The following is a 14625-nucleotide window of genomic DNA, read 5'->3' as shown; positions in this document are numbered from 1 at the left end:
CAATATCTGACAAAAATGGGTAAAGAGGCGGGACAAAGGTGGAGCTGGGGTGTCTGAAACCACGCCCCCCTAGCTCGAAGGGCCATGCCCTTAATTATGCAAAACTTTAAACAGAGAGGGCAAAACTAGCTATATAGACCAAAAACAATTTTTGTACCAGGATGTAAACTTCTTATTTTCTGCTGTAAAGTTGGGCATTTTAACATTGGGGTATATGGGAATTAACCTTTTGGAGCCTCTAGTGGCCAGTCGATGAATTGCAGTTTAAGTCACTTTTGTATTATCTTTATCAGAGAGATCGGAAGGTTGCCCCTCGATCTAAACTGAAATAACAAAAACAAGAAGTAATTTATTGGCTGTATCATAGATATAATTCTAATGATGTGCTGTTTATATCTGTCTGTCTCTATCTGTCTGTCTCTCTCTATCTATCTGTCTCAGTCGATTGATCCAGGACAGCAGTTTACTTGGGAACATTCCAATCTGGAGGTGAACAAGCCAAAGAATCGTTACGCCAATGTGATTGCGTACGACCACACACGTGTCATCCTCGCACAGACCGACGGTAACATCAATCATTTCTGTGAAGGGTCTCGTCATATCAGCACATATTTAAAATCATGATGAGAGTTTGATTTCTGTAGCGCTGAGCTCGTCTGTGGTCGCTGGTTTGAGTCTCATTTTGCGACTATGCCAAAATGTTTTTCTTTGTGCATGTTATGAAGTGTTTGGTTGTGATAGTTTGTTGTCTTTCTCAGGGATTATGGGTAGTGATTATATCAATGCAAACTACATTGATGGCTACAGGAAGCAGAACGCTTACATCGCCACACAGGGACCTCTTCCTGAGACGTTTGGTGATTTTTGGAGAATGGTGTGGGAACAGAGGGCCGCGTCTGTCGTGATGATGACCAGATTAGAGGAGAAATCACGCGTGAGTATCACAGGGATCATGTGTGCGATCTCTCCTCTCACGGGTCAGTGTTGAATGTTTAATGTTCTCTTCTTTAGATTAAGTGTGATCAGTACTGGCCCAGTCGCGGTACTGACACGTACGGGGCGGTTCAGGTTACTCTGTTGGATACAATGGAACTGGCCACGTTCTGTGTACGAACCTTCTCTCTACATAAGGTGAGATCGACTTTCCACCCCGAGTTGGTTTCTGTATGTTATTTGCTCTTTCTGATGTTATATGATTGTGTTTGTGATGTTTTTTTAATCAGAACGGCTGTAATGAGAGGAGGGAAGTCCGACAGTTCCAGTTCACGGCTTGGCCTGATCATGGCGTTCCCGAATATCCCACTCCATTCCTGGCCTTTTTACGGAGAGTGAAATCATGTAACCCACCGGATGCTGGACCTGTCATCGTCCACTGCAGGTCAGCATCAGTGTCACAGTTAATTTCATCTTTTTAGAGTTTGTTTCCCCTGTTGGTTTGCATGTATTAACTTAGATAAAGAGTACTGGTTTGATGTAGGCTAACACCAGACCAGTCTCATAGAGAATGAGACGCTTATTTTCTCGTATTTGAGGCGGGGTTAACGAATGCCCAGAGCCGATTATTTGGTGCTACGAATGTCTATCAAATGCATCTGTATGTAGCTCATAGCCAATCGTTTCAATTATACCTGATGACGTATGTAGAGCGACAAATCAGTCAAAAGTAAACCACTTTTATCGGTTTGTGTGCACACAGCTGAAAGCTATGCAACTAAACCAATAGCTGTATATTGATATTGAAAAGCAACACAACTTAGTGGCACTGTGACAACCACAGTACAGGCATAATGACAATATAATATTAATAAATACCACTTACCATTTATAAGTTAAACATACTTCGTCGACAATGATGCCTAGCAGGTTGGTCCTTTAAAACTTTGTGACTATCATGTCTTGCCATATACAAACATCCTTCTTGGATATGAAATTGTTTAACACCAAAAGTTGCTCTTTTTTAAAATAAACTTGCATTCAAAACTACTTGTAACACTATCTAAGGCTGCATTGAAAAGTAACCTCACGTCTGCTACCGTGTTGGATAAACAAAACTGCTTCGGTGTGTCGCATAGACGTCGTCATCGTCTTGCTGCTCCTCCCCGATCTGTGATTGGTTCCCTATTTCAGGGATAGTTTTCATGCTAGACTTGCTGCATGAATACATTTGTGCGCAAGGCAGCATGTGGAAACCCAGGCTAGGTTTTAGTCTAGTTGAGAATGAATTAAAAATAAAAGCATCATTGTGTTACATTAACCCAACCTTGAACTTAAAAACACTTTCTGTCTTCTTTTACCGAGTGTGTTAATCTGTAATTATTATTTTTATAATTGATTAATCTGGTGATTATTTTTCGATTAATCGACTAATCGGATAAAAACATAAATATTACTCATTTCGATTTTTCCCTTTTATAGCTATAACTGTACGTTCACACCATTGAAACAAATAAATTACGCTATTCACACATAGTTAGACAATTGAACCTTTTGAAATAACTTGCGTCACTCGCACTTGAAATTCAGTTGCGTATACGCTCCATTTGCCATTTTAGCTAGCTTGTAGTTTTAATATGTATAAATGTATAGTTCAAATTGAGTAAAGAGTGTTTTTTTACAACTTACCAGATCGTCTGACCTCCTCACTCACTTTCTTTTAAGAAAGATCATTTTTATTCCTGTTTTTATAAAAGATTATAGACTATGCAACAATGATTTTGTCCTCCATTGTTGTTTCGTATTTCTGCCTCTGCTCGCTACGTTGTAATCACCTCATTACTGGAGCAAGCTTCTGATTGGTTAACACAGCACGAATACCTGCCAAAGTTTAGATTTTCAACTCGCGTGATTCGTGCATCAAATGCCGAAAACGTTCATTTTGTGCTGCGTCATTCATTCACCCGAATCACTCATGTTAAATCGGCTTCATTTTGCATCTGGTGTGAACGCACCATGAGGCACTAAATGAGGGTATTCACGTGTATAAGTGTTCTTTTAAAAGTTAAAAAACACACACTACTACAGAATTTTAATATGATCCTTTTGATTTTGATATTTTAAGCTTTAAATTTAAAGGGTTTTTAAATAATAAAACATCTTTAAATGTCAAAACATAAACAAAACTAATCAAGTCTTGAGGGATGTGCTGGTGAATAAACTGTGTCACAGATTAATAAACTCATTTTAATCTTCAACTTTAGACCTTGATGAGTATTTAGATTAACAAAATAAATAATCCATACGATATGAAAGTGATAAAGGTGTTGTTACAGTAATAAAAACCTTACTTTAAAACAGGTGATTAACTGGTGGTTCAATACTATTTTTATGAAAACCCAACAACAATTAAACAAATATAAACTCACTTATACAAAAGGATGAAATGAAACCTTTATTAACCAGCATTTGTTCGCACTTTTGCTTCCATGTCCTGTCAGGGTTGCCAGATCTTCATAACTAATATTCAATTAGTCCAAAAGCATCCCAATGACTATTCACAACCCAAATACCAACAACTAATAAACCAAATCCTTTCATATCCAAACTGCAGTTTTAAAGTATCCTAATTCAGAACTCTGCCGAAAGGTCGAGGACCTGGCAACGCTGTCTTGCTTTTAAACAAGCTGGTGAGAAGAAGCAGTGCCTGCTAAATGTGCAGCTCACATTGTTTAAAGAAACAGCGCCTGACTGTATTTATAAGTGCAGAGTTTGCGCTGTATAAAGCAGACGCGTGTCCGCGCTGTCCAGCGGTGGTGCGGGGGGATTTCAGCCCTACTGTAATCTGGATTATAGTTGTTCAGAAAGCTTTGTGTCCACATCTGTCAGGTGAATGTTTCTGTAACTGTACCGATGGTTTTACTGTAGATCAACACATGGACAGATCTGGAATCAGATTAGGAAAGTTTACCATACAGTAGTACTGTTTACACCATTAGATCTCAATTGATTTTCCTTTAGAGCCAAACATGCAGAAAATAGATTTTTGAAGGTTTTTGAAAGTCTAGGCCAAAAACAAAAGATATGGAAGTCTCACTGTCTGTCTCTCTGTGTCTGTCTCAGCGCTGGGGTGGGCCGCACCGGCTGCTTAATAGTGATCGACGCAATGTTGGAGCGAATCCGTCACGAGCGTACGGTGGACGTGTACGGTCACGTGACCCTGATGCGCTCTCAGAGGAACTACATGGTCCAGACTGAAGATCAGTACGGTTTTATCCACGAGGCTCTCCTGGAGGCCGTCGCCTGCGGGAACACCGAAGTCGCTGCTCGCAGTCTTTACTCCTACATTCAGAAACTCTCACAGGTGGAGGCAGGAGAACACGTGAGCGGGATGGAGCTGGAGTTTAAGGTATCTGCTGGAAATCATCACTTATCATTAGATGATTGACAGTTGATGGACACAATACAGACAGTAGAGAAAACACCTTCCACAGCTTTTTATAAGAAAAAGAAATAAAAAATATAAACTTATTGTTATGATTTACTTACCAAAGGCACTTTTATTCTCATGCAAACTTCTACTTGAATGTTTGTCCTGACTCATTTCTCTGTATCTGTCTTCACCTCAGCGCCTCGCCAACACTAAAGCCCACACCTCCAGATTCGTGAGCGCTAATCTGCCCTGCAACAAGTTTAAAAACCGTCTGGTGAATATCATGCCGTACGAGACCACCCGTGTGTGTCTGCAGCCAATCAGAGGCCTGGAAGGTTCTGACTACATCAATGCCAGCTTCATTGATGGATACAGGTCACATACACTTACATTTAATGTTTGCGTTCAACTACTCGGTTGTAATTGTACTTAAACTTAATTCTGTATTTGTGTGTGTGTGTTATAGGCAGCAGAGAGCGTATATTGCGACACAGGGACCTTTAGCCGAGACCACTGAAGACTTCTGGAGGATGCTGTGGGAACACAACTCCACCATTGTGGTGATGCTCACCAAACTACGTGAACTCGGTCGGGTAAGTGATAGTTGAGGAAATAAATAAATAATGGAGGAAAAAACTAAAGGACAACAGTTATTAATGTGTTAGTCTCAGTTTGGCTTAGAGATTTGATGAGATATTTTTTTGTTGGTGTGTTGTGTTTGTAGGAGAAGTGTCATCAGTATTGGCCGGCTGAACGCTCAGCGAGGTATCAGTACTTTGTTGTGGACCCGATGGCAGAATATAACATGCCTCAATACATCCTGAGAGAGTTTAAAGTGACCGACGCCAGGGTGAGTGATACTGAATGTCACACTGAAACTCGTCTTCGCACACTTAACGTTTATTTGCTTTATAAAATACAGGTGGAAATGTTTGTCAGTTTGTGTAAAAAATAGGGGTGACCCCGAATAGTCAAAGATTCGATGCATCGATAGGAGAAGCCTGATTCGACTACCAATCTCACAGTCGAATCGTCGCAGATGTGTTATGAAATGAGGATCCTTTAATTTTGGCCGTATGGGTGCACTGTGCACAACTCTGATTTCACATATAACAGTTTTCTCCCAATATATTAATATACAGCATATTATTATAATTCTGCAAATAATATGTGAAGTATCAGCTTTCAATAAATATTTTTAAAATGCGTTAATAAATCCAACAATCCCTGTGACCGGGCTACACGTCCAAAAAGAGGTTCCTATGTTAATAAACCATTGCCTTTTTGTTTCTACATTTAAAAGACAAAGCTGGCAATTCTGGCTATACTTTCATTCTTTTAATAATTTCTTTATTTTATTTTATTTTATTTTATTTTATTTTATTTTATTTTATTTTATTTTATTTTATTTTATTTTATTTTATTTTATTTTATTTTATTTTATTTTATTTTATTTTATTTATAAATCACTCTGGGTTATCTGATGTATCTATTTGGCTTGTGTTTTGTTTTCGTGCACTTGAGGCATTTTGCACATTTGTTCTGCACTTTGTTACTTCTGACCTTATTTAATTAAAAAAATGTTTTTATAAGTTAGTTTTTATAATTTGCAGTAACAATCACAAATTATTTGTCATTTCTCATTTGTCGTTTTTTTTTTGGTCATGACTGCTTTGACACGCTTAATCTCCAAATTAAATAAAAACACTGAATTAGCCGAGGTTTCCAAGGCAGGATCACCTTTGTTATATTTTTAGGTTTAGTTATCAAAATGTTTTTTTGTGTGATGTTCTGTAGATCGTGGTTTGTAAATGTTATGAGGAATAATTAAAGAAATGTTGCCTTACATTTTACCTTAAAAATATATAAATGCATCGTCAGTTTTATCTTCGTTCATCACTTGAAAGTTTTTGGTCACTTTATCAGAAAGTTGTTTATGTGTGCTGCTTGTGAAAGAAAATAAAAGTTATCAATTTGTACCTGGTCTGACCCCCTCCCAACCCATGCACACACACATAGATGATTCGACTATCGGTTGACTATGAAAAGATTCAACAATTCTGATTCGAATATGTAAATCCTTAAAGCCAATTTATACTTTTGCGTCGGGGTTATGCCGTAGGGTACGCCAGACGCTACGCACGTAGGCAACGCCGTCATGAGCATTTATACTTCTGCGTTTGTGTTGCTCTGAAGTAACACTGCCGAAATGCGTAGGAGGAAACATAATGCATTCACGTCGACCAATCACAGATCTTGCGGTCCGCGTCGTTTCGACGTGTAGTTACATTTTTGAGGAGGTGCACGTCAGGTACTGCGAAGGGTACGGCGACAGGGTTCGCGTCTATGCGTATGTTACGGCGTACCTATAACGCGCACCTAACACAAAAGTATAAATTGGCCTTTAGTCGAGGACAGCCCTAGTAAAAAACAAACAATAATGTTATAAAAAAGTTTAACTGCGTATGCATGGGTTTATTCCCAGTGTAGGAGCTTTACAATTAGAGGTCTTCTCTGGTCCAAAGAAATGTACCCGACCCAAAATGACCTGAATCACTTTTTACCCGAACCTGAAGTGCATAAATAATTTTTAAAAGAAAGACTCGACCCGAGACAAACCTGACAAAATTAGACCAGAGTCTGACCTGACGCAATGGAAATTTTTGGACCCAAATATAAACGGCACCAACGTGTGTGCCGTCTGCAGTCCTGCATGCATCAGACAGAAACCCCGGTGGGCTTGCAACCAATTTGTCCCCCTGCTTCATTTATTTTAATTTGTTATCTGACAAAGACACCAAGGTAACCTACAGTGTGCATTAAAAATTGATTGACAGATCTGTCTCAATAAAAATGTGCCTTTCGCCAGCCACACAGTGTCGCAAGCACTCTTGGCAAAGAGAATGGTTTGGAAAATGACTTTGATGCAAAAACACATTTATTTCAAATGACCAGAGGCACACGTGAAACTTTTAGACCCGCTCGGGTCGAACCTCTGATTTTCGGATCTAAGTGGACCCGTGAAGACCTCTAATTCAAATCCAGTTCAAGCTGATGAAGAAGCAGAATTTGTATTATTTATTTAGATTTGATGCATATTTCTTGTAGGGTCTCTTGTCTGGCACTGTTTGCACTAGGTTGCATGCATGCACTTTATGTGGCTAAGTTAAAAAAGTGATCTCAGTGTCTGTATGTAGCATCAGGGTCCTTATTTCACTACATACTTCACTGCTTTATGGTTGAAATGACAATAAAACATCTTGCCTTGAAAAAATAGCTTTTAACAGCTATGAGAGAGATCGTCATCTCACTTGAGCTTGTGTGTTTATTCACACAGGACGGACAGTCGAGAACCGTCCGACAATTCCAGTTCACCGATTGGCCGGAACAAGGAGTTCCAAAGTCAGGAGAAGGTTTCATTGATTTCATCGGACAAGTGCACAAAACCAAGGAGCAGTTTGGTCAGGATGGACCAATCAGTGTCCACTGCAGGTGTGTCAAACTAACTCAACATCCACATTTACATGGATTTCCGTGGAAAACTCTACGGATATAATGCCTGTCACAAGCACACATATCCCACACGTCATCATTAACAAGTACATAAACCCTTCACGTGCTGTTCGCTCTGAGCGTTTTTAATGATGGAGAACGAACCATTTCATATTTGAGAGGAAATAAGATTTACCGCAGATGTGTCAGTCAGCTCTCAGCACATCATCATTTCAAATTTGTTTACAAAACGAATGCTCTTGTTATGTTTATTATGAAGTTATTTATACATTACATTGTAAAAATGATGAAATTATCTTCATACATGCTATGAAGTGTATTAACACAAGCTTTTTTATTCTGCTATAATATATAACACTATAAACAATAATCTATGTACATTTATATACAAAATATAATTCTGTCTTGACATGCACATTATCTGGTTCATGTTGGGCTTGGTGTATTAACTTTCATTTTTTTTAGATGTTTTTAAAGATGCAAAATAAGTCTTTAGAGTCTAAAAGAGAGGTTTTAGCTTAAAATACCCAACAGATAATGTATTAAATTGTATGTACTTACAAGCAAAAATGTGCCGTACATGCAAGCACACACATGCAGGGGCGTCATGCACCAATTTTTTTTTAAGGGGGCACAGCTCACAGAAATGTGTGCATACACAGACATCAAATATTATAGAGCTTTCAGTCTTTTCCATGGCACTTACATTTCTAACAATCTGAACATCCCTGCTTTCATGCAAAAACCTCCAAAATAAATTATAAAGCGTTGAATAACTTTCATATCACATACTATTCAATCGGAATAATGACATATTGGTATCATATTTACATCTGAAACGGCATGTTTTATTTATTTAAGTTTTAATAAATGACTTGTTTAATTGTGTCATTAATGCATTTTGCACAACAACTGCATTATCGTATGAAATTAATGTAATTTTAAATCCATTAAGTATATAAACAACAAAAATGACATAAGCTATAGCCACGTGATTGATTTTAATGTTCGATAATGATTTAACTTTTTTTTTTAGATAAAATTATTAGAGGAATGGATTTTTGCATAAAATTTTATCTCATATGTGAGCATGTGTGATTCCGCGCCCCCGTGAACTCTGGCGAACTTTGGTGTTGTACCAAGAAGATGAATCTAGATATCTCTACTAATATAACGTTGAGACTGTCACATTTTAAACCATACATTTTCTACACAGATGAGGTTAAACTCCACATTACCGTACTGGGGTTTGGAAATGCTGTGAGCATTTCTTACACATTTTAATTCCTCAGATAGCAAAATGCAACAGCAAAGAGCCCGGGAGCGAGCTAAGACGCTGATGACGTCTGCGACTGCGCTGACTGCAGCGCCAGACGTCAGCATAATGAAAGTAATGTAACACGATCAAAACAACAAAATTCTCTGAAAAGTGACAAAGATGCAGCACAGAATTGATAATATTGTGCATATTAAACAGATTAAAAGTCAAGTAACAGATTAATGGACGTTTCTTTGTTTTTGAGGTTCCATTCAAAATCTATTTTATCTATCAAAAAAAAACAAGGGGACACGTGCCCCCTCTGCTTGAATGGGCATTACGCCTCTGCACACATGTGCACAAAAACATATATGCACACACACACGTGTCAACTATAAACACCTTGTCTTTTGTTTAGGGACATGCACAGCAAGTATAAACAATATTTAACCCTTAAAACTCTCTCTTTCTCTCAGTGCGGGTGTGGGCAGGACAGGAGTTTTCATCACGCTCAGTATAGTTTTGGAGAGGATGCGTTATGAAGGTGCTGTCGACATCTTCCAGACTGTCAAAATGCTGCGAACACAACGACCAGCGATGGTGCAGACCGAGGTATCACACAACACCTACAGATATTAACGCAATAATCCCAGATGATGAAATGTTCATACAGCCTCATAAGAAAGATTGGGACAGCTGAACACAAACTGAAAGAAAGTCTTTGTGTGTTTTTCAGGATGAATATCAGTTCTGTTATCAGGCCGCTCTCGAGTACCTTGGAAGTTTTGATCACTATGCAACATAGGAGAAGAAGAAGAGCGATATTTCAAGACCTTTCCCTTCGACAAACCCACGAACATTTGCTTGAACTGAAACAAGCTACAGACAGACAGACAGACAGACAGACGGATGACTACACAACAGAGGAAATGAATAAACTGACCAGATGAGTTTCTCTCTGTCAACACGCAAACTATTACCTCAGTGTTCATATATTGATATTAATGTTGTGGTTGGCTTTTTAGAAATATTCAACTGTGGATGAAGTTCTTCTTCGTAACAAGAGGAAAAATATTACATGTAAAAATCTATTTAAAACAAAAAAAAAACAAAAGCCTGGAAAATTGCTGCACCCTTCAAAGGGGGGATTTCTTCAAACTGTATTTGAATTCAGTGACGGGAGGTAAACGTGTCTCTCGTTTCCATCGTGAACGGAGGCCGATCTCGAACCTTCTGTGCCTGACGGAGAGCTCAGGGGAGCCGCCATTCGACCCGCGTGATATAATCCCGTCTCTCGATACGAGCCGTCCGGCGTCGACAGAACTGCTGTGAATACTGTATTTTCATGATGTGTCTCTATAACTATATGCTGCTTTGACCGTGTTTGGAAAGCAAAGGGATTTTTTAACAGCTTCAGTCTAGTTCTGTATCATGTTTCTTTACTCCCGTGGCATAATGCTCTCTGTTTATATACAGTACAGTACAGTATGATCAAATCATTCACACTACGCTCTGTTATATTGAGCCCAGATCATAAAGTCTTTAAAAAACCTAATCCGATCATTAACGCCCGTTTCTTTGATTTCTTCTCTAACCTAAACCAAATGATGAAACCGATCTCTTCCTATCATGTTTAGTTTAGTGAATCGTGTTGAGTAGCACAGGTTAAGAGATCTCCAGATCTCCGCCAGACGAGTTAAATGAGCCTTATCGTTGTTGTCAAATATTTAATCGACCTCATTTTATTATTTCTTCTTTTTTTATATATTATGCTTGAATTTTTAAGGATCTATTTATTTATATGCTTTTTATTGCAATATAATTGGTGAGCTGTGATGTAGTTGGCAAGCTAACGTGACTGGTCATAGCTCATGTGTACAGTGTTGTGCTTTGTAAACCGGATATTTTGATATTTCTGTGTACTGATTGTTCTAGAGAAAGGAAACGGCACACGGCCCTCGGGAGCCCAAACCTTACCCGATCAGCTGGAACTTTCCCCTTTCCGACCGGACAGTACGGTCCTTTACTGGTTTATAATCCTTCGAGCCGGACCCATGATAAAACCTCATGTTTCGCATCAGCATTCGTGACATTATGAGTCAGATGAAGCGAGGATAGATTTCAGACTGTTCAGATAAGCACACAGAGAGACTTCAGCTCCTCACATGTGAAGGTCAGGTTTAAAACCACAGCAGCACACTGAAAATGCACAAGAATAACACAGCCGACTGCGCAGACGCAGCTCAAAGACACTGCGGACTGCGCAGACGCAGCTCATTGAGAGTGCCCTACAGTAGCACAGCAGTACCGTGGTATTTTTTGCGGTGTCATGATATAAATCTTGAGCATTTGGTGCTTGACTGAAACACAAACCCTTTATTGGTTCATGTGCTGAATGTCTCGGTAAAGGCCAATAATCATCCGGCTGATAAATGAATATAGACACAGATATTATCTATCATAGTACAGCACAGTAGCAGAAGAGTTCAAGCACACTGAGAGAAATCAGGACTCGCACATGAATTAAACATTTAATGTTTTTAGATGAAAGCACACATGAAAAATCCCTGAGTCAATAAATATGACAGATGAAGTAAATGAAATGATGATTAAAGGGCCGCGTGCTTCTATAGATCGCTTACATTTCTCTGCTTATTCATTTAATATCATGTATGTAGATACGTCGACTTTGTATTAAAAGAGAATGACTGGATGAAATACTGAAGTGAATGTTGTGTCTGTTATTTCAGATTTAATTGATGTCAGATTTATTATTACATGCAGCCGCGGGTCAGACTCTCACCAGTAAACACATTGAGCATGAAAACTTTTAATAAATGTAATGTAACACGTTTACATTCATTCAAACACATGAACATAGAAAAAACATCATCATCACAACACAAGTACACAACACCAGCAAATACAGAAGCGTACTACAAACCCATATGGCATATACATAAATATATTTAAATGTAATTTTTAGTGCTGGGCAAAGATTAATCGCGATTAATCGCATACAAAATAAAAGTGATTATTGGTATAATATATGAGTGTGTGCTGTGTCTAATTATTATGTATAAATATATACACACACATTCATGTATGTATTTAAGAAACATTTACATGTTTATATATATTTATTTATATTTATATATAATCTATGTTAAATATAAATAAAAAAATGATATATAAATAAAACAATTCTGAAATGAATATATAAATGTGTGTGTGGTTAAATATACATAATAATTAGAAACAGTACACGCACATATATTATGCAAAAAATCACTTTTATTTTGTATGCGATTAATCGCAATTAATCTTTGCACAGCACTATTTTAAATATAATTCAAAATGCACAAAAAATATATTTGCTGAATATTTTTTTTAAATGTCAATTTTTGTATATTCTGATATATTTTAAAGCATATAAAAATATATTTAGTCCTCCATATATTTCAATCCAAGAAATATATTCACGTCACATTGGAAAAAACACTTACAAACCTGTAAAAATAAGTTTGAAAAGGTTATTAAATATATTTTAACTGCAAAAATATAGTCAAAATTAACTTCATTGTTAATAAAATGTTTTTGGCATATATTTAAAAGATATTTTTGGCTAGAAAAATAATTTTTTGCTGTACGGTACTGCACATAACACAGCCAAATAAAGTTACGTAGCAACTATCTAGTCTACATTGTAAAAAATAAAAGTTGGATTAACTTAAAAAAATTACCTTAATTGGTTACACTTAAAAATGTTACGTTTTTCAACTAAAATTCTTACTTTAAAGTTAATTTTTTAAATATTTTAGGTGTCACCAGGTAAAGTAGTTTTTCAAACATTTTATTAGGCCTACCTTAAATTTTTTACTTAAAATGAAAAAAAAATTGGTGTTACCAAGTTTTTTTTTTATTAGATCAGCTTTCACTTTTACAGTGTAACCTATATAGTCAAAGTCTTTGAAGTGTTGCTCATGATGGATGGAAGAATTTTTCTCTGAGATTTTACTGCTAATAGATAAAAACATTTAGAGATCTTTTAGTTCAGAAGTATATTTCAGGTATTTGTACAATGCTAATCTGAGACACATGACCTGTCAATCATTCACAGAGGTGAACATGGACAACAGAAGACATGCAAAGAATCTTAAATGTTTGAACATCTGCAGTATTTACAGTTTTAAGACTTCACATTGATAACCTGAAACACTGCTCCTCAAGACTCAAAATGAGGGGAGAAATCAGAAACAAAAGCAAGAATCATTTTTTATTGTTTTTTAAAAACAGGACATATTTTGATTTATTTGTTCAAAGTACTTAAAATCATTTTAAAGGACAGACGGATGAAGCTGCAGATTTGAATCGCTGCAATTTAACTTAAAAAGCTTTTGTTTGTTCTGTGTTGTAGAAATCGCTTTTTTCTCCTTTGACCGACTTGGCACTGATCTGATCTGACTTCAGTTAAATCTTTAGATCTTAAATGTTTCACATTGAGAACTTGTATATAATCTATCTGTGTGAAAGTTTGTGTTGAACAAAAGCAGAAAAACACTTGATACACATGATAAACACACACACAGTGATAGGCAACACCACACTTACACTTATGCATTTGGCAGATGCTTTTATCTAAAGCAGTGCATTACAAGCTATACATTTATTTAATAACGTGTGTTCCCTGGGTTCAACCCACACTTAAATAGAAATTACTTCATTTTTAAAGTGCATGAATATTTTTTCAAGTGAACTAAGTTAGGTAAAATTGCACTGCGCTAGTAAAAACACATAATTAAAGGTGCAGGGTGTAAATTTTAGCGGCATCTAGTGGTGAGGTTGTGTATTGCAACCAACAGCACAATCCACTGCTCACCTCTTGCTTTTGAAACTCATATAGAAGCTATTGTAGCCACCACATGACAAACAGGTCATCATCGGAGACAACTTAGTAAAAAAGTTTGTCCGTTAAGGGCTTTTATAGAAACATGGCAGCACAAAATGGCGACTTCCATGTAAGGGGACCCTCTTTGTATGTAGATAAAAACATCTCATTCTAAGGTAATAAACACTTACCGGTTCATTATAAAAGGTCATTATACACCACTGATAATATAGTTTTGTTTATTATTTAGCATTTTTGTCAAGAGATCCTTCTAAAAATTACACACTGCACCTTTAAAAACACATAAAATAACATTTCATTTTTAAATTTTACTCTCCAAATGCAGACCCATGCAAAGCATTTTGGGAACTTCAAGTTTCCTGTTGAGTTATGTCTACCAAAATCCTCCTACCAAAGTCAGTTTCCTTCTTACAAATTTAAGTAGATTATACATGATAAAATTAATTTAAATTTACTCGATAATGTGTTCATTTAGAATTACTCACATTTTTATGTTATATTCAACTCAAATTTTAGTTAAAAAACAAGAATACAATTTTTTTGACAGAGTTTCCTCATTTTATTTTGTTAAATCTACTA

The 14625-nt window shown here is 36.9% G+C and overlaps 1 protein-coding gene across 8 annotated transcripts in view; it reads left to right on the top strand.

Annotated features, from left to right (window-relative positions):
- Positions 1–11862, top strand: part of LOC141351142 (receptor-type tyrosine-protein phosphatase S-like) — a 126804-nt gene extending 114942 nt beyond the window's left edge. For all 8 annotated transcript variants that reach the window (XM_073857638.1, XM_073857632.1, XM_073857676.1 and 5 more), the window contains 11 exons: positions 442–565; positions 759–934; positions 1012–1131; positions 1224–1378; positions 4057–4342; positions 4563–4741; positions 4833–4959; positions 5091–5216; positions 7704–7858; positions 9614–9749; positions 9874–11862. In XM_073857638.1, coding sequence (XP_073713739.1) covers positions 442–565; positions 759–934; positions 1012–1131; positions 1224–1378; positions 4057–4342; positions 4563–4741; positions 4833–4959; positions 5091–5216; positions 7704–7858; positions 9614–9749; positions 9874–9942 — 1653 coding nt within the window. In that variant the 3' untranslated portion in view covers positions 9943–11862. The remainder of the gene's footprint in view (positions 1–441; positions 566–758; positions 935–1011; positions 1132–1223; positions 1379–4056; positions 4343–4562; positions 4742–4832; positions 4960–5090; positions 5217–7703; positions 7859–9613; positions 9750–9873) is intronic.
- The last annotated feature ends 2763 nt before the right edge of the window (positions 11863–14625 follow it).

The sequence above is a fragment of the Misgurnus anguillicaudatus genome, chromosome 2 (genome assembly GCF_027580225.2).
Source record: "Misgurnus anguillicaudatus chromosome 2, ASM2758022v2, whole genome shotgun sequence".
In the NCBI taxonomy this organism is placed as follows: Eukaryota; Metazoa; Chordata; class Actinopteri; order Cypriniformes; family Cobitidae; genus Misgurnus; species Misgurnus anguillicaudatus.
Note: the sequence above shows the minus strand (reverse complement) of the source record. Positions and strands in the feature narration are given on the sequence as shown.